The 19,442-nt window shown below is 39.5% G+C and overlaps 1 protein-coding gene across 1 annotated transcript in view; it reads left to right on the top strand.

Annotated features, from left to right (window-relative positions):
• LOC111141090 (complement C6) overlaps positions 1–3,950 on the top strand; it is a 64,638-nt gene extending 60,688 nt beyond the window's left edge. Inside the window, exon 19 of the mRNA XM_022493423.1 lies at positions 3,406–3,950. Within this exon, the coding sequence (XP_022349131.1) occupies positions 3,406–3,587 (182 nt within the window). The 3' untranslated portion in view covers positions 3,588–3,950. The remainder of the gene's footprint in view (positions 1–3,405) is intronic.
• Positions 3,951–19,442: the final 15,492 nt, after the last annotated feature.

Below are 19,442 nucleotides of genomic sequence, written 5' to 3' on the forward strand. Positions count from 1 at the left end.
ATATTTTGCTGTTATAAATGGTGCTGTAATAGACAAATCTATCACAGATAAATCTTTAAGATTATTTCCTTAGGATATACCTTAGAAAATGAAATTCCTAGGTAAACATGACTTCCAAATATAAAGTCTTTGTTGGTACTCTGTATCAACTTGCTTTCCAGAAATGTTTTTACCATATTATATTCCTACCTACAATGTATAATTAAGACTGCCTTCCATACTTTCACCAATGCTTGGAGTTATTACTCCTTTATTTCTCTGTCAATTTGATACTCAGGAAGTGGCATTATGTTTCTACTTTCTGTAAGTTGCCCAATTTTGATCAGTATCAAATCATCTTGTAGCTAAACACTACAACTCATTTTTCATTGCCAGACTAACACCATTACCCAACTGACATGTCTCTCATAAATGATAATTTGTGGTAGAAAAGAGCTGAAAGTATTATGGAATATCATTTTATATTTAAAATATAAACTTTTTCTTTGAAAATGGTAGCATAGGAACATATTGTCAGGAATGCACACTGAAGATAAAAGGAAACAGGATAAAATGGTCCCTGTCTGTGCTATAATAGATGGAACTGGTATTTGAGAATGTGTTTAGTGTCAGCTTCCCTCCTTCCATACTTATTATGAAGAAAAGATTTTCCTGGAACCCTGTATAGCAACTAATTTTTTTTCCTATTTTCCGCAAATTATTCTTTTCAGATCTATCAGAGTAACAAATAATATCTGGCTTACAATTTCATCAAAATCTGCTTTTACTATTAGCTCTTCACTGTACATATATCTAAATCCTACAGTCTCCAGAAGTCTGAGTTTGTCTAAAAAAGGAACACAGAAAAGTTTGAATATTTAATCAATATTGCTCAAGTTAACAGAATGTCCTGGGATAGTCAAACTAATACATGGATATTTTGTAATGAGAGATTTAAGTAATTTAAAAGATTCTTTAATTTTATACACAATCAGAATACTGAAAGCATTTTTCCCCAAAAGATATGGTCTTCCTGGGTCAGTCTTCTTCAATTGGTGAGGAAAAGTCAATGTCACAGAGAATTCTGTTCATTAACACTATAGAAGAGCATCACTGTACAAATCACAGCATTTATGAAGAAAGAGAAAGCTAAAAATGTATTTTTAGCAATCCACTCATGGCAAGTTGGGATATTATTAATTTTGAGTTGAAGTGAAGGTCTTCTTGGTTGAACTGTGTTCTTGAATACATCGCATACTTTGCTACGCTTTTCCTTCTCTATCTAAAATGAAATAAAGAAAGGTTTAAAATGGAACTTCAAAATTACATAAAGTTCACTTTTCAAAAGTTAGAACATGAATGGCTTCTTGAGGAGCCTATTTTTATGGACGTGGAATGTTTTGCCTAAATTTCAAAAATATCCACCCTTGGCTAATTGAAGGGGGAAATTTATTCAGCACACATCCATTTAGTAGTCAAGATGTGGACATCACTGTAAAAGGTATGATGAAGACACTGAAGATAAAGGAGTTTTGTACCTTCAAACTGTTCACAGTAGCTAAAGGAGTAACTTTTCATGATGATTGCATGAATAACCTTATGCAAGCCAGTATGTAATAAGAACTGTGAGAAAGATAAAAATCTTTTGGCCTGGAAGTGTTTCATAAGGTGGCACCATGAGAATTGAGTGTTGGAGGATGCATTAGTAGAGGTGGTGGGAAGGGCCTTTTGGTGCTGGTAGTCTAAAGATAATCTTGCTAAGAGCATTTAAGCCATAACCATGTTAAAGGAATGGTGACCATGGCCTTTCCAAAAGCCTGGGGAATGGACATCCTCTCCAGAGGTGTCCTTCGCTAAACCCTATTGTTCACAACAATGAGCAAGACCTTTCCCAACTAGAATCTTCTCTAGCTGGTGACAGAGGGCTTACAAGAGAATGCATGCTCTTTCATGAAATGTTTTCTACCAAAGACAGGAAGTCTACAGGAAGTCAATGAGTGTCTCCCTACTTCTTTTCCCCCATTTTCTTACATTGGGCAAGAACCGATATCCGCCTAAAAGAAGCTACTTCTTAATGACATCATTGCTGATTCTCAGTCTGACTCAGATATTTTGGCAACATGAGTTTTCCCAGATCCATCAATACACTTCTTTTTGAATACTTACACCTGTACCCCAAATTCAGAACTGAAATTGACTGATGAAACTGAATTAATTGAGCACCTCAGTAAGAGGTAAATGGGACATAGAGATGGATGATCTCTCGAATAAACCACTTAACTGTCTTGAGAGACAGACATGTCAGTGTCAGATATAGTACTAACAAATGTCAGATATAGTACTATTACTATAAAAGTTTTACACTATTAAAGTTTAGTTAAAAATTCAATTGCCGTTTAGTTGGTATGGGACAAGTGACTATGAAATGCTTCATGGAGGAAGTGAGACCTGTAGAAACTGGATATGTGGAGGAAAGTAAGAGGGAGCACATCAGTGTAGCAAAAGAAGGGGATAGCATGGGCAGGAGTACAAAAACTAGACCACCACTGAGGTCTTGGTTGGGAAGCACAGAGGGACTTACTCTACCTGGAATGGAGAAAACAGAGAAGGCAATATGCAAAGGGATTTTGATGTCAAACTGTAGAGGACCTTGACCTTTGATTAAAATATGCATGTATATAAATGAGCCTATAACCCTTTACTCAAAATTTTTGTAATATTCTTGGCTTTGGTAAGTTTATCTTAAGTAATTATTTTTAAATGATTTCATGAATGCAAGATCTATATGAATTATGAAGTGACTGGGTAGTTTTGAAACCAGACCTCATGAAAGAATCATCCACCCAGAAATATTCTAGAAAGAAATCAGTAACTGTGATGTAGAGTTATGTTAAAGAATTAAGGCCTATGGGTCATTTATGATCTAAAACCTGCCTCTACCACTTACTAATTGTGGCAAGCTTGTGTGTAGAATTAGCATGATAACATAGAGTCCATATGTTTTTTGTGAGGATTAAATGAAATAAAGAACGTAAATCTCTTGGCTTATTATGTGGTTCATAGCACCTTCTCAACAGAAGTTAACTAAATGTTCTTGGGTGGTGCCAATGAGAAATAACAGCAAGGAGAGACAGAAGACATTGTCGAAATGGATTGACAGGATGTAGCGACCAATTGGATGTGGGCATTGAGTGAGAAGGAGGTGCCAGAAACAGCCCAACTCCTGAATCTTTCTGGCTTACTAGTGCATTCTGGTCTCTTCCAACCAGATGACTCCATTCGAGCACAGTTGGGTCTTTTGGGTCATTGCCTTTTTTCCAGCTTTCTAATACATTGTCACCAAAGTGCCTGCTGCTCTGGGAACAAACAAGGTAAAATCAAACCCCGAAGTCTGTGGTGAGTCACACTGTCTCCCTTTCATTTCAGCTTCCATTTCCAAATGTGTCTGCCTCTTGCCTGCTCAATGCTTCAAGGGTGGAAGCCACCTCTACTGTGTCAGAATAGGATCATCAACGAATGAGAAAACAGTGAACATCTGTGAAGTAGGAGCTGTACGATGTGCCAACAGGAAAATGGAAATACTGTATCCTGGGAGATGTTCAGCCTAAAGCAATTACGGATAAACAGATTTACTCTCTAAAAATAATTCCTACAAAAGGGCATCCTCCTACAAACAGCAGACTGGTGCGCCCAGAGGTTAGACATAAATTCTTTTGTGTTATTTTCATGCAATTATTCACCTTGCCTTAGCCTTTCCCATCCAGTTTCAATCCATGATGTTCTGTAGTGTACACCCAGATAATAGCTTTCACATTAATCCAGTAAATTCTTCTGTTCTTGTTGCACTAAAATGATGGGACTTCTGAGGACCTTATGAAGCCTGTAGTATTAAACATTCTCAGAAATAGAATTGAGAACAAAAGCCATAATTGTCTTCAATTAATAAATAAACAGAAACCTACAACCTGTAAAACACATTCTTGAAACCCAACCTTCCTTCATGCACTCATTCAGCAGATAATTCTGAATGTCTACAATGTGCCAAGCACTGTTTAAGATGCCGGGGAATTAACAGTGAATAAAAAGACAAAATTCCTTGCCTTCATGAAGCTCACAGTCATGTGGAGGAAGACATACAAAAAATAAAATAAGCATATAAATATATAGTATTTTTGATGATGACAATTGTCATGGAGAAAATAAGGCAAGGAGAGAAGAAAGAGTTCCACCATCTTGTGCCAGGAAACACAACACAGTAATAAAGCATCACAGTAAGGATGATTGGAAAGAAGTGGAAATTGGCTCGTGTAAGGCAGTTAGTAAACTTCTGGAGTTCCATACTCTTAGGAAAAACAAGTCTCCTTGCCTCAGCTAAAGTGCATCCTGAAGCTTTTGAGCTGAAGCATGTGATGGGTGGAAAATAAAATCGTTAGAGAATTGTGAAGGAATAATTTTTAAATTATGTCTTCTGCATTGGGCCATACCAAGAAGACACCCATTTCTTAGAGAGGCTAGGGTGTCATTCTATTGGGAAAGAGGAGCATCTTTAGAACAACAGTTCTCGATACTGATGTGCGTCAGTCACCTGGAGTGCCTGCTAATTGATACACGTGCCTGCAACAGTCCCCCCCCACCCCCAATTTCTGTTTCAGCAGGTCTGGGGTGGGGCCTGAGAATTCTTAACAACTTTCCAGGTAGACTGACCATCAGGAGTGCGACATTTTGAAAACAGTTTAGAAATGGAGTCATCCAACAGTTCATTCTGTTTGATTTACTAACTGATCTCAAAGCCTAACTTAGCCAGCCCATCTCCAAGCCTGTGAGTGGAAGAAGATTTCCTTCCTCTAAAACTCAGTGGGACTCCTACCTAGTGGAAGGCGGCCATGAGGCACGGCCACCTGCAACACCCTCATCAGACCTGACACATTAAATGTCACTCCTCCCCTATCTCTTTCATCATAACATGTTAGCAAAATCTGAAACATCTTGCAACATCAAAGGAGAAGTACAAGGAAGGGAAAAAACTTAGGAACAGAAACATTTTCCCGGTGTAACAGCCATCGAGTGGGAATTTTTATTTTCCCAGGAGTTAGTAACCCATCTTTTCCGGTCATGCCATCCCCTCCCATCTCACAGAAGTGGTGCCACCTTGTCAGTACCCATGCCTTCAGCACTCCCAAGACAAAGAGGGAAGGCAAAGAGGCATGGCTGCCTTCCACTAGGTGGGAATCCCATTCAGTTTTAGAGGAAGGAAATCTCCTTCCACTCACAGGCTTGGGGATTGGCTGGTTAATATTTTGAAATCAGTAATTCAACATGAGGGCAAAGGGGCATTCAATACTCCCATGTCCTCAGGAGAGGCACTAACAACTGAATCAAGAACTTTTCCTCAAGACTGAGCTGGAGCTGCTCTCCCCAGATCTCAGGCCTACCTCCCATCTTTCTGAGGGGTCAGGGGAAGAGAGAGGGAGGCCAGGGGAATCCACAGCCGAGTAAATACTGTGTTCATAGAGAGTCCTACTTCCCGCCCAAGTTCTTTTCCTACCCTGAGTGAAGAGGTAGAGATGCTGAAAGTATCCACCAAAGCCAGGCAACCGAAGCCCAGAGACTCTTCTCTAAAGCAAGGGGAACCGGCAGTAAGGACACAGGTGCTGCCCCCCACTGGCTGGTGGGATGCTGTGCAGTCTTCAAGCTGACGCCTGTGAGCAGGTTGCAGGAGTCGTCTCTCTGGGAGGTATGGATCCTGATGAGGGCAGATGTGGAGGCATTCTCCCTTCCTGAGCCTAAGACCACTTTCTGCCTAGAGGGTGATGAGGACGGGATGCTACAAGAGTGGCCCTCACCATTTTCACAGAAGGGGGTTGTCTTGAGTAGGAAAAGATGGGTGCAACATTTTCTCCAACAGAGTCCCAAGACAGAGAGTGAAGTATGTTGGTGGTTCTCATGGCTCCTGAGGAAGGACACAGTGAAGAGGAAAAGCAGGCACTCGGAGGATCCTGCATCTTGGACATGAGAAGACACAGTGGTCTTTCTCACAGGAAGTTCTGAGGGCCTGAGTGGGCAGGAGTAAAGTAAAACACCAAACCAAGGAAACAGAGAGGTTACCAATAACACAAAACCAGATTTAGAAAGAATGAGTCAAAGGTGACACACCATCATTGACCTTGCCATTTATCCTAGCCCATTTCCTTGCTTCCAGCACCAAAGACCAACATCCAGCAAATGCAAGAGATGCAGGTGTCCTAGAATGAGACCTGCCTCTCCCCATTACCCCTGGGAGGGGTTGGAAAGGTGCCAGAGCAACCCGCCTGCCTTCCCTGCCCTAAGCTCACTGATTCATGAGCCTGGCTGACTGGAGGCAGGGAAGAAGGTGAGATGTCAATTGGGTAGGAGATTGGAGACTTAAACTGGACTAACTTTGAAAAATAGAAACTGACCTGAAATCTATGTGATCTTTCCCAGATTTAATTAAGGCAAGAGAAAAAGAAAAATGGAATTTGGCAAAGCGAAGTGAAAGCTAAGAGTATTAGTTTGCTAGGGCTGTTGTGACAAAGGACCACAAACCAGGTCACATAAAACAAGAGAAATGTATTGTCTCACAGTTCCGGAGGCCAGAAACCTGAAATCACTGCGTCAGTAGGGCCATGTTTCCTCTGAAACCTAGAGGAGAGAGTTCTTCCTTGCCTCTTCTGGCTGTTGGTATTTGCCAGAAATCCTCAAGTGTTCCTTGGCTTGAAGGACCATCACTCCAGCATCCGTCTCCATCAGGACATGGCTGTCTTCAATGTTTTCCTTCTGGGCATGTCCATCTGTCCTAATTTGTATGGTTTTGTGAGGACAGCAATCATGTTGGATGAGGCCCACTCTCACAACCTCATCTTCATAGGATTATGTCTGCAAAGACCCTCTCTCTAAACATGGTCACATTAACAGTTACCAGAAGTTCAGATTTCCACATATCTTTTTTTTGCAGATACAATTCAACCCATAGCACTGTGATTGGGGAGAAAAGTTTTCCTGTTTACACACCATAATGTAATTAAAGCTTGATACCAGTTATTATATTCATGTTGCTTGATTAAAATCAGTCATGTTTGCTTTGAAGTATGTTACTTTTTCACTTGTAACCGTCTTCCCTTTAATGGTGATTAGTTGGTCTTTTTACCACTTAGTTACCTTTGTTTGAAAGGATTTTTTGAGTGCACTAAAGTTTGCATCAGGCTTAATTTGCATGCCATTTACCAGTTGAATTTTTCACACTCCCATATTAATATTAATACAGCAATTTAGTACAGTAAGTGTTAAGAGCTAGAGATTAAATTGTCATCATGAAGCAGAGAGCAAAACTGAAACATATTAAATACCTGGAATTTGGACCTAGAATGTCCAATGCTGTCGTAGAAGATTAAATAAATTCCTGATCAAAGGTAAAAGCTCATCCTCTTAAGCTATTGGAGATGAATACTAAGCATTCATGCTTGTAGCTTCTGTAACTGGAAACTGAACTGGGTCCTTTTTTATATATATATGGATTTTGATTTTTGTTGATTTTGCAAGAAACTGACAAAATAAATGAAACTCCAGTTTAAAGAATCTTATAAATTGACATACTATACCTCTCATATGTCCTGGAAGCAGAATTCTAAGTCTGTGATTTTAAAAACTCTTGTCCTCTCGTGGGGTGACATTCAAGCTTAAGTAAAGATTTCCTGTTTTGACAGTCTCCAGTAAAGTTCACTAAATTTGAGAATATGTTACTGTTTTTTTTTCTTTTTTTACAAAAGCCTCCCACAATGGACATTCCTTTAGTTTTAAAGACTGAGCTCTTCTGTTCTTTCCAGAAGAACACCCACAAGCTAGACCTAATCCACATCCCTTGCTAAATTCTAATTCTGAGTCACAAGAATCTGACGGATCATGATGTCTCTGGTTGGTGTTGGGCACCAAATATTCTGAAGTTTGGTTAATTAGATTCTAAATGGCTGGCTGTCTCTAAGGTCACCTTCATTCTTTTGGAATACATTGTGTATGGAATCAAGGAGGCGTCAAGCTTCTAACCAAACAAATGGCCTGTAAAATCATAGTTGTATCCATGTCATTTTATAAAAGTGAGACAGGCCACTGTTAGCCTATTTGTCTTCTTGACAAGTTATAGAGGTACAGCTTCAGTTCCCCATGTCAAATGTCAGTTAGCACAGGTATGTGTCACCAATCAAGGGACTCCAACGGACAGATGGTCGTGCTTACAAAGATTTATATAGAAAGATGTTCATAACAACATTATTTATAATGGCAAAAAATGACAGCACCTAAATGTCTAATAATAAATTATGGCCCCTTCCTGGGATGGAACAGCCTGAGACCATGGACAAGTATCTTTGGAAAAAGATTTTAAAGGACATAATAAAACGTGAAAAACAGGGCTACAATACTACATACGATTCCAGCTCCATAAATCGTGTGTGTATAGATGTCTTTAAAAACAATGATTGAAAAAACAGATCTCTAGAATATGGAGTCATTTTTATTTTCTTTTTTACATTTTTCTCCATTTTCTAGATCTTCTACAGCCAGCATGCATTTTCTTTTATAATTGGGCATAAAAGTCATTCTAAAAATTTTCTCTTCTACTTAGGTGAAAAGACAGTTAGTTCTGTTTGTACAGATATACTGGTGGCAAATTAGCTTTGAGGTTCGAGCCAGCCCCATGGGTCTGGACTTGCCCACATGAAGTGAGTGGTAGCTTTCAACTAGCCATGTGAGCCTCATGTGCATTCATTCATTCATTCATTCATTCACAAGCATTTTCTGAGTAGTTGATAAGTCTCACAAGTTAGGTCAGTAATCAAGCAGAGATTTTGGAGGTACTTACAGTAGAATGGGAAGATTTTAAAGGTGTACTTACACCAGTATTATACAAAATAGAAAGCAATGAGTTAGTACTAAAAAGTTACAGGTATAGATAACATCTTTACAGAATTAAAAAACTGGACAGTTAATAAAATAAAGTCAAGCATAGCTTCTCAAAGTCTGGTAACAGTTGGAGACACTGAGCAGCTACTTAAACTTGGACAAACCTTTGAGACTCAGTTTCTTTATGTGAAAATGGGGCAATACCAGCCAACTGACTATAGCTTACACACACACACACACACACACACACACACACACATAAAACAACTACTGAAGTCCAGACTGAAGTGTATGTTTAACTACTTTGGTGATGTTGTTGTGATTATTACTATTATTATTATTATTATTTTATTACTGAACACCAATGGGAAAGAGTGGCTGGTCTTCACTCTTTATTTCCTATCATATGAGGCATTTCTTCTGCTGCCAATCTTGCCATGAAGCTTGATTTATTAAGGAGCCATTGGCTTCCTTAGAGAGCTCAGAAAAGAGAAATGGCTGGAGGATCCAGACTCACTGTCTGACTAAGCTGATGATAGGTGCTTGTTCACAGTACTCACTCAGGCATGACTATGGTCATCAACATCAGCGATAAAAGTTTTAGTTCTCTTCAGAATGAATTACCCTTCATGCCAAACAAATGGAGATGGCCCGGTGTTTGCAGCTGAAAACCTAACAGTCTATGATATCAAAGCAATGTGAGCAGAAGACCCAGGACTAGAACGTGAAGAGGGAATCAGACTGGGTAGCTGGAAGCACACTCCAAGGATCCCTCACTTAAACCACTCTCCTAATCTGCAGTGACATAGTAGAGTTGGAAAACCTGAAACATGATCCTTAACATGAGACCGGAATCTGTTGTCTTCCATGAAGCTGTATTTGTAATAAAGCCAAGATGTAGAGCACCACCATAACCGAAGCATTTCCATTTTGTTTATAACTGAAAACTAATTGTTGCCTTGGGGCATGTCTCCCTTTCTCATGAAAAGCAGTGATACACACTGGTACATCTTTGCAGTTGTCAGAATTACTGCTCGCCAGTGTTGCTAGCTCTCCATCTCCTGGGGACCTGGTAGGATCATACTACCTGATCCCCATGGACTAGGATGCCATGTAATTGGTGCCATATGTAGCTTCTGGACAAAACATGTCATTGCCGGCATTCCCCCCAGAGCTCCCCTTTCCTTGTGGCACATTGAAATGGTGGACGCTCCATCAGCCTGAGTCCCTGAATCATTAACATGAGCAGCGTCTTCTATACGTCATCAAATTTCTATGGCTATGTGGCATGAGCAAAATATAAACTTATCTGAGATGGGAGGGTGGGGGTATTTGTTACTTCATTACCCAGTCTACGTGTCTGATATTAACTGTAACAAATGACTTGATGACATTAGAAGCTGATCTCTTTCTTTCACTCCCTGAATTGCATTCCAGAACACTCCGTTCTCTACATGCCATAGAAGGCAAATAGAAATCACTATGGTAATTAGTAGTAAATAGGTAGGCAAATAGGAATTGCTAAGGCTTGGAACATAGCCATTATTACTCCATGCTTGGGGAGAAATACAGAAACAAACTAAAATTAGGAAAGGGGAGTGATGATATTTAGTTCTTAAATACATTCTTTTTTTTAATATTTTATTTATTTATTTGACAGAGAGACAGAAAGATCACAAGTAGTCAGAGCAGCAGGCAGAGAGAGAGGGGGAAGCATGCTTCCTGCTGAGCAGAGAGACTGATGCGGGGCTCCATCCCAGGACCCTGAGATCATGACCTGAGCTGAAGGCAGAGGCTTAACCCACTGAGCCACTCCGGTGCCCCTCTTAAATACATTCTTAATTGCAAACATCATTTTATAGAGAAACTGATGAGTAGAAAAAGTTACAAAGAAACTCAATTTTTTTGTTTTTGTTTTTAAGTTTTTATTTCTTTTCAGCGTAACAGTATTCATTGTTTTTGCACCACACCCAGTGCTCCATGCAATCCGTAACTTCTCCAATACCCACCACCTGGTTCCCCCAACCTCCCACCCCCCGCCCCTTCAAAACCCTCAGATTGTTTTTCAGAGTCCATAGTCTCTCATGGTTCACCTCCCCTTCCAATTTCCCTCAACTCCCTTCTCCTCTCCATCTCCCCTTGTCCTCCATGTTATTCCTTACGCTCCACAAATAAGTGAAACCATATGATAATTGACTCTCTCTGCTTGACTTATTTCACTCAGCATAATCTCTTCTAGTCCCGTCCATGTTGCTACAAAAGTTGGGTATTCATCCTTTCTGTTGGAGGCATAATACTCCATAGTGGATATGGACCACATCTTCCTTATCCATCCGTCTGTTGAAGGGCATCTTGGTTCTTTCCACAGTTTGGCGACTGTGGCCGTTGCTGCTATGAATATTGGGGTACAGATGGCCCTTCTTATCACTACATCTGTATCTTTGGGGTAAATACCCAGTAGTGCAATTGCAGGGTCATAGGGAAGCTCTATTTTTAATTTCTTGAGGAATCTCCACACTGTTCTCCAAAGTGGCTGCACCAACTTGCATTTCCACCAACAGTGTAAGTGGGTTCCCCTTTCTCCACATCCTCTCCAACACATGTTGTTTCCTGTCTTGCTAATTTTGGCCATTCTAACTGGTGTAAGGTGGTATCTCAATGTGGTTTTAATTTGAATCTCCCTGATGGCTAGTGATGATGAACATTTTTTCATGTGTCTGATAGCTATTTGTATGTCTTCATGGAGAGGTGTCTGTTCATATCTTCTGCCCATTTTTTTATATGATTGTCTGTTTTGTGTGTGTTGAGTTTGAGGAGTTCTTTATAGATCCTGGATATCAACCTTATGTCTGTACTGTCATTTGCAAATATCTTCTCCCATTCCATGGGTTGCCTCTTTGTTTTGTTGACTGTTTCCTTTGCTGTGCAGAAGCCTTTGATCTTGATGAAGTCCGTCCCAAAAGTTCATTTTCACTTTTGTTTCCTTTACCTTTGGAGATGTATCTTGAAAGAAGTTGCTGTGGCTGATATTGAAGAGGTTACTGCCTATGTTCTGATGGATTCCTGTCTCACATTGAGGTCTTTTATCCATTTTGAGTTTATCTTTGTGTACGGTGTAAGAGAATGGTCGAGTTTCATTCTTCTACATATAGCTGTCCAGTTTTCCCAGCACCATTTATTGAAGAGACTGTCTTTTTTCCACTGTATATTTTTTCCTGCTTTGTCGAAGATTATTTGCCCATAGAGTTGAGGGTCCATATCTGGGCTCTCTATTCTGTTCCACTGGTCTATGTGTCTGTTTTTATGCCAGTACCATGCTGTCTTGGTGATCACAGCTTTGTAGTAAAGCTTGAAATCAGGTAATGTGATGCCCCCAGTTTCGTTTTTGTTTTTCAACATTTCCTTAGCGATTTGGGGTCTCTTCTGATTCCATACAAATTTTAGGATTATTTGCTCCAGCTCTTTGAAAAAATACCAGTGGAATTTTGATCGGAATGGCATTAAAAGTATAGATTGCTCTAGGCAGTATAGACATTTTAACAATGTTTATTCTTCTGATCCAAGAGCATGGAATGGTCTTCCATCTTTTTGTGTCTTCTTCAATTTCTTTCATGAGTATTCTGTAGTTCCTCGAGTACAGATCCTTTACCTCTTTGGTTAGGTTTATTCCCAGGTATCTTATGGTTCTTGGTGCTATAGTAAATGGAATCAATTCTCTAATTTCCCTTTCTATATTTTCATTGTTAGTGTATAAGAAAGCCACTGATTTATGTACATTGACTTTGTATCCTGCCACGTTACTGAATTGCTGTATGAGTTCTAGTAGTTTAGGGGTGGAGTCTTTTGGGTTTTCCATATAAAGAATCATGTCATCTGTGAAGAGAGAGAGTTTGACTTCTTCATTTCCAATTTGGATACCTTTTATTTCTCTTTGTTGTCTGATTGCTGTTGCTAGGACTTCTAATACTATGTTGAACAAGAGTGGTGAGAGTGGGCATCCTTGTCGTGTTCCTGATCTCAAGGGGAAGGCTGCAAGCTTTTTCCCATTGAGGATAATATTTGCTGTGGGTCTTTCATAGATAGATTTTATGAAGTTCAGGAATGTTCCCTCTATCCCTATACTTTGTAGCGTTTTAATCAGGAACGGATGCTGGATTTTGTCAAATGCTTTTTCTGCATCAATTGAGAGGACGATGTGGTTCTTCTCTCTTCTCTTATTAATTTGTTCTATCACATTAGAAACTCCATTTTTATATAGAGAGTTCACCTGCTAGGACTAAAAAGAAATATAAATGCAAAAACGATGAGCACTCTTATAAAAAACTCCTTACTGTATTTGGGAAATTTTTTAGACTCTCAGAAATGGCAATTAGTTTTTTAAACATTTACTATTTTAAACAGCTGCTTAAAGTTAATTAAATCTGCTTTATATTTCTTGATTACCAAATCATTCCTATTATATTTCACACTAATTGCTTATCAAAAACTGCATTCCAAATAACCTCAGGCACTTGCTAACGACACAGATATACAAAAATGGATCCTTCATTCCAATTTCCAGTGCTTGGACATAACTTGAAATCTAACTAGTATATAGAAGCAGGTGTTATTTATTGTCCCTCTCCCCACAAAAATCTACCCAGCCCCCTGCCAACAGCCGGCATTTCAGAAAAGGCTGGTTCTAGTCCTAACACCAGACCCAGAAAGTGTACCACAGTTGGTGTAAGTCCATCACCATGGCTCCCTTTCTCATCCCATGCGGTGTAGACATGTGCCATTGATACCAGATTGATGAATGAGTGGTAAGAAGCATCTTCCACAGGGTCTGAGAGAAGGAATGGCTTAGTCTGCAGGAGTTCACAGAAAGTAATGGTCTCTTCTGAATGTTGCCATGTGTAAACCTAATGCTTGGAATACTGTAGCCATCCTGGCACTGTGAGTGGATTTTCACTTGTAGTCTAGGCCAACATATGGAAAAGGCTCCAGTAGAGACACAGAAAGAACCATTTGTGGATTCCCTGTGAAATCATTGAGTCCCTGAATTACCTAACTAAGGAGTGTCCATTCTTCTGGTCTTGTTACAAAATAATAAATTTTCTCTATTGTTTAAGCTGTTTTGTGAGTTGAGTTTTCTGCTACCTTTCGCCAAAGGTATCCTGATTCAGAAATTAATCATGTTCTTGAGGTTTGTACTTTAGCAATATTGATGGATTGGTAGCATGGGTTTTTATTTTAAAATGATTAAAACTTGTTTTTTTTTAATAAACTTTCCTTTCTTGGTTGAATATACTTATTGTGTATCTAACAAAGGAAAGATGAACCTTCAGAAATGGAACCTAGTAAGACAACAATTTCACTTCATAATGAATCTCTTTGTTATTTCTTAGAAAGCCAAGATAACCTCTAAAGCTTCCCAAGTAACAAAAATTAATTGTAGACTTATTAAGCACTCAATGTCATGCTTAATTCTCCGAGGGGAAAGGGAGACCTAAAGCTTATTAAGCCACAAGTAGGTGCCAGGCTCACCACATAACTACTTTTATTTAGTCCTTCCAGAAACTCTAAGAGACATAGGTGTTATTGGCCTCATTTAGAAATGAGGAAATTAAGGATCAGAGACCAGAACTACATGCCAAATTTCATACACCTTGTGAAAGGCAGACAGATGTCACACCTGGCCAGACTAACTTAAGAACTCAGGAGCAGGCAGAACAGTATAGATACTAGATTCATTGATTTTCTAATTATACTGTTTTATTGTTGTGATTATAAAGATGGCTGCATATTATTTGACATTCTTCCATTGAGATGTCAGTTCTAATTTCATACCCCTGAATTCTGGCAGGTTTCTGACTGCTTCCACTATTGAAGTAGACCAAAAGTGACATTATGTGCCTTCTGAGACTTCCCCCAAAAGAAAGCTTGAAGTTTTTAATTGATCCACAGAAACAGTTCCTCCTAGTGCCCTGACCTGCCATAATAGAAGCCGATGACGCTAAGGCCCCCATCCTGTGAGGAAACCCATGACCATGAAGAGTCCATGTAGAGGGGCCCTGGGCAACAGTTACAACTTAGCCCAGATTTTGAGATGTCCCCATCCAGACACCAGACATGAATGAAGAATGTTGCATCTTTCCACTTGAGGCTTCAGACAGCATAAAACAGAAGGAAACCATCTCCACTGTTCTCGTTCCAAATTCCTAACCCACAGAAGCCATAAGCAATATGCAATAGTGGTTGTTTTATACCATGAAGTTGGGGCTGGTTGGTTACACAGCGATCAACAACCAAAATAGTTATGGGAGGGAATGTCTCAGTTCTCAGGAAATACACATGGAAACATGTAGGAATAAAGTAATGACACCTCCTTCGGACACCTCCACAAACGTGGAGACATTGCTGGAACAATAAGAGATTCCCTGGTAGTGATTCCCAAACCTGGGAATCACCAAAATCATTTGGATATCATCAAAATCATTTGGATATCATCAAAATATTCAAAATATTTTTAAAAATATTGATTCCCAGATATTGTAATAGGTATACTTGTGGGGAAGACAGCATAATGGATAGAGATGTTGAGTCACTATGTTACACACTTGAAAGTAATAAAACTTTGTGTGTCAACTATACTCAAACTTTAAAACATTTAGTAAAATAAAATATTAATTCCCAAATCTTAGCAGACCTACCCACTCCAGAACTTAGATGATAGCACACACTCAATAAAAACCCAATCAGTATGGACAGTGGGGAGGGTATATGCTATGGTGAGTGCTGTGAAATGTGTAAGCCTGATGATTCACAGACCTGTACCCCTGGGGCAAATAATACATTATATGATAATAAAAATTACTTTAAAAAAAAGAAAAACAAAACAAAACAAACAAACAAAATCCAATCAGGAGAACTGTTTCAGATCAGAGCTTAGGCAAGCAATTGAAATCAGGAATCATTCTGTCCGCTCTGAGTCCGTGAACACTAACCCTAGTCTGGACCCTGTCCCTCACGGCTATCCTTCTACAGGCTTGAAGGCCTCCGTACCATTCCCAGGCTCCTGCCGCTACAATCAGACCACATGGCCACCTGCCCCTTCAGCTGCATGTTTGCTCCTTTGGACATCCTGCCCATGCCCTCCAGCGTGGTGGACCGCACTTTATCCGCGAGCTCAGGAATTGCAGATATCCACAGCCCCTGGTTAAGTGAAGTGTTTCGAGACTGTTTGCTGCTCTTGGACAGTGAGAATCGGAGGAAAAACAAAGAGAGAAAAACAGGAGTACTGACAGACTGACGTGAGAAACAGAGAAGAATGTGCCACGTGAAAGGGTGGGCAGCAGATCCCGTGATCCCAGAGATGATGCCTCTGCCACCTGTACCAAAATCGCTTCCCATGGCACCATGCTAAGTGTTTGCAAATTATTTCCTGTGGTTTCCAAGAAGAGGAGCTGGGTCCAGAGTGTAAATCAACACATTGCCCTCTTCAGCCACAAAGTCTTGCTACAACAGCAACAAAAGTAGGCTAAACTAAGCAATGAAATTAATGGCAAAGTTCATACACATTCTGTCATAGGCTCTTTGTCCCATGAAACCCACCCAAAATCAGTTCCGAGAAGGTGTTTTAAGTATTCTTGACCTGGAGTACTTGTTTAAATGACAACAACAGCAGAGGTAATAATAATATATTTAACATTTCCTAAGCATTTGCTGTATGCTTAAACATCTTATCTAAAGGATATTATAAGCTTTACTCATTATGTCTACTAAAATTGATCACAATATACATGAGGAAAAGAGCTATGATAAAAATCTCAGTATACCTTAAAATAACTGGCACAAAGCTATTTGTACAGCAAGGGATCAAAATATATTTAATTGTTTAAAATAAAAACATAAGAGAAATAAGGAATTATTGGATTAGAGGCATAAATTTGGGAGTTATCTACCAAAAAACTATCTAAGTAAATAATTTCCCTCAGGGAACAAAGCCCAATTTTCTTTTTCTGAATTATTCATTCACTCACTCATTTCAGTACTTATTTATTCATTCAATTGAGAGCGTCCTAAAAGCACTATTAGGGACAAACATGATTCTGATTCTCATGGAGCATAAATTATTATGAAAGGGACAAAAGCTAAGTTATGAATTACTAATAAATAAGTTATTACAGACCACAACGAGAACTGAGGAGCTGTAAGAGGTCGAGGACATGTGAAGTCTTAGGGGAAAAGGAGCAGGAAGTGTGAATAGCCCATGTAAAGAGGTGGGGTGAGAGTCTGGAGGGGAACTGAGAAAGATTCTGGAGCTTCTCCAAAAAATGAGGCTCATTTGACTTCTACTTTCAGGGAGGTTGGAGACCAACACACTGCTGAAAACCAAAGTAAAAAGCAAACACATTTAAAAATCATATATTAAGGCATAAAAGGGCTGTAGAACAACAGTGACCAAAGGGGATAACGTTTCAGAGAAGGCAATCTTACGAGGCTCTCCTCTGTCCCTGGGGGCACATGCTGACCTTGTACATCAGCTAGAGAGAGGCCAACAGTCAGGACTGGGCACAGGCAGGGCTCACAGTTGGGGGACAGAGAAACCAGTGGGATCTTTTGTTTGGGCAGGATGCTGGTGTTAAAACTAGAGAAGTGAATGGTCTCAGGCACATGGCCACTTCCTCTCTTCAAAGCACAGACTGGGATTGTGGTAGGAAATATGGAGAGAAGTAGCTGGACTCAAGATAGAATCATTAAGACTTGCTGATAGTTTGAATATAATCAATCAGAGAAAGACACTTAGGTTCTGACGAGCAAAATTGCATGGAATGATAGCAGAATGGGTTAGGATGTTGAAGGAAGTTAAGAGGCTTTCCTGAGGTTACCAACTCATTGGTAGCAAAACAAGGACTAGAATCCAAGTTTCCTGCCGCTCATTCCAGTACTCTATACCATACTAAGTTAACTTTCCTTTAGGAATTCCTGTCAATAGTATTACGTCTGCATCCCACAGACACTACATAGACATATTTTGTGCTTAGGAGCCCAATTTTCAGGAGCAGTCAAATATTAATTTTGAGGCTTTAAACAAGGGCAGCAAATGCAAATGCCTTCAAAGCCAGGAAGTGAAAGATGGGTGAAGATCAAGCTTTATGATCAAGAGAATGGGAAGGAGGGCCCTTTTGATGCACTCACAGGGTTCATCACCCCTAAATGCATTCAGAGTTGATTTTAAAATATTTTTAATTGCTTGCCTGCCAATTAGGACACATTTATATGCAGTGTACCAAATCCTGCTAATGAGATGCAAATATGTTTGCTAACACCCATTAAAAAGAAACAACAGGCCGAAAATAGAGTCATTTTTCTTCTGCTAATAACTTCCTTGTCCTGTACCACTTCTGCCTATAATTTTGCATAACGTTCTTATTTGTCAGATGGGATGCTGCCTGATCCATGAAGCTTTGAATAAAACCAATTAGATCTTTAAATATACTTGTTGAAATTTTTCTTTAACATACCTTATTTTGCCTTTGAGCATAACCAAAAGATAAGTAAGTTTGTTCAAGGACTCTACTGTGGTTCAGCCACTTAGTGGAAGTGGCAATGTGTTTCTAATTGCAAAAATATTTATATGTGAAATAGAAGTCAAAATTTTATTCCATAAACAAGAAAAAAAAAAAAGGGCCAAAAGAATGCCATGCTTAGGGACTCCTGGGCTGCTCTGTCGGTTAAGCTCCGAGTCTTGATTTTAGCTCCGGTCATGATCTCAGGGTTATGGTCTCAGGGTCATGAAGTAGAGCCCTACATGCTGAGCATGGAGCCAGCTTGAGATTCTCTGTCTCCTTCTCTCCCTCTGCCCCTCCCCCATATTCACCTCCCCCCACTCACTTGTGCATTCTCTTTAAAAAAAAAACAAAACAGGAAGGCCAATCATGATGAAATATTGTGATCCAGGAATTATAGTTAATCCAACCTTTCACAACTAAAATCCAAATAAATTAATTGGATTATCTTGACTGATACATTTATTGTTCCCTTGAGATCCATGTCAGGAACCCTCAACCACATTACCCAAGGAACAGACAACAGAAAGAGGAAGAAAAGGATGACCACAAAGTAGAAGCCTCCAGTGATGTATGAACATGTGGGTATTCAACAAAAAACCAATGGGAAAAAAATGGTTTCATAGAAAGAACTATTTTGTTTCTGTTTCCAGAAATTGCTTAATGCCTAAAGAAAATATTTATTTTATGTTTCATCTGGGAAGCCATTCAGCTTAAATATTTCTTGGCAGTTTTGGAATTTATAAATGCATTAATATAGAACCAAATTTGGCAGGATATCAGTATAGTGTACTTTTTTTTTTAATTTTATTTTTTATAAACATATATTTTTATCCCCAGGGGTACAGGTCTGTGAATCTCCAGGTTTACACACTTCACAGCACTCACCATAGCACATACCCTCCCCAATGTCCATAATCCCAACCCCTTCCAACCCCCCTCTCCCCATCAACCCTCAGTATGTTTTGTGAGATTAAGAGTCACTTATGGTTTGTCTCC

The sequence above is a fragment of the Enhydra lutris genome, unplaced genomic scaffold (assembly GCF_002288905.1).
Source record: "Enhydra lutris kenyoni isolate GAN:26980312 unplaced genomic scaffold, ASM228890v2 scaffoldscaffold5, whole genome shotgun sequence".
Classification (NCBI taxonomy): Eukaryota; Metazoa; Chordata; class Mammalia; order Carnivora; family Mustelidae; genus Enhydra; species Enhydra lutris.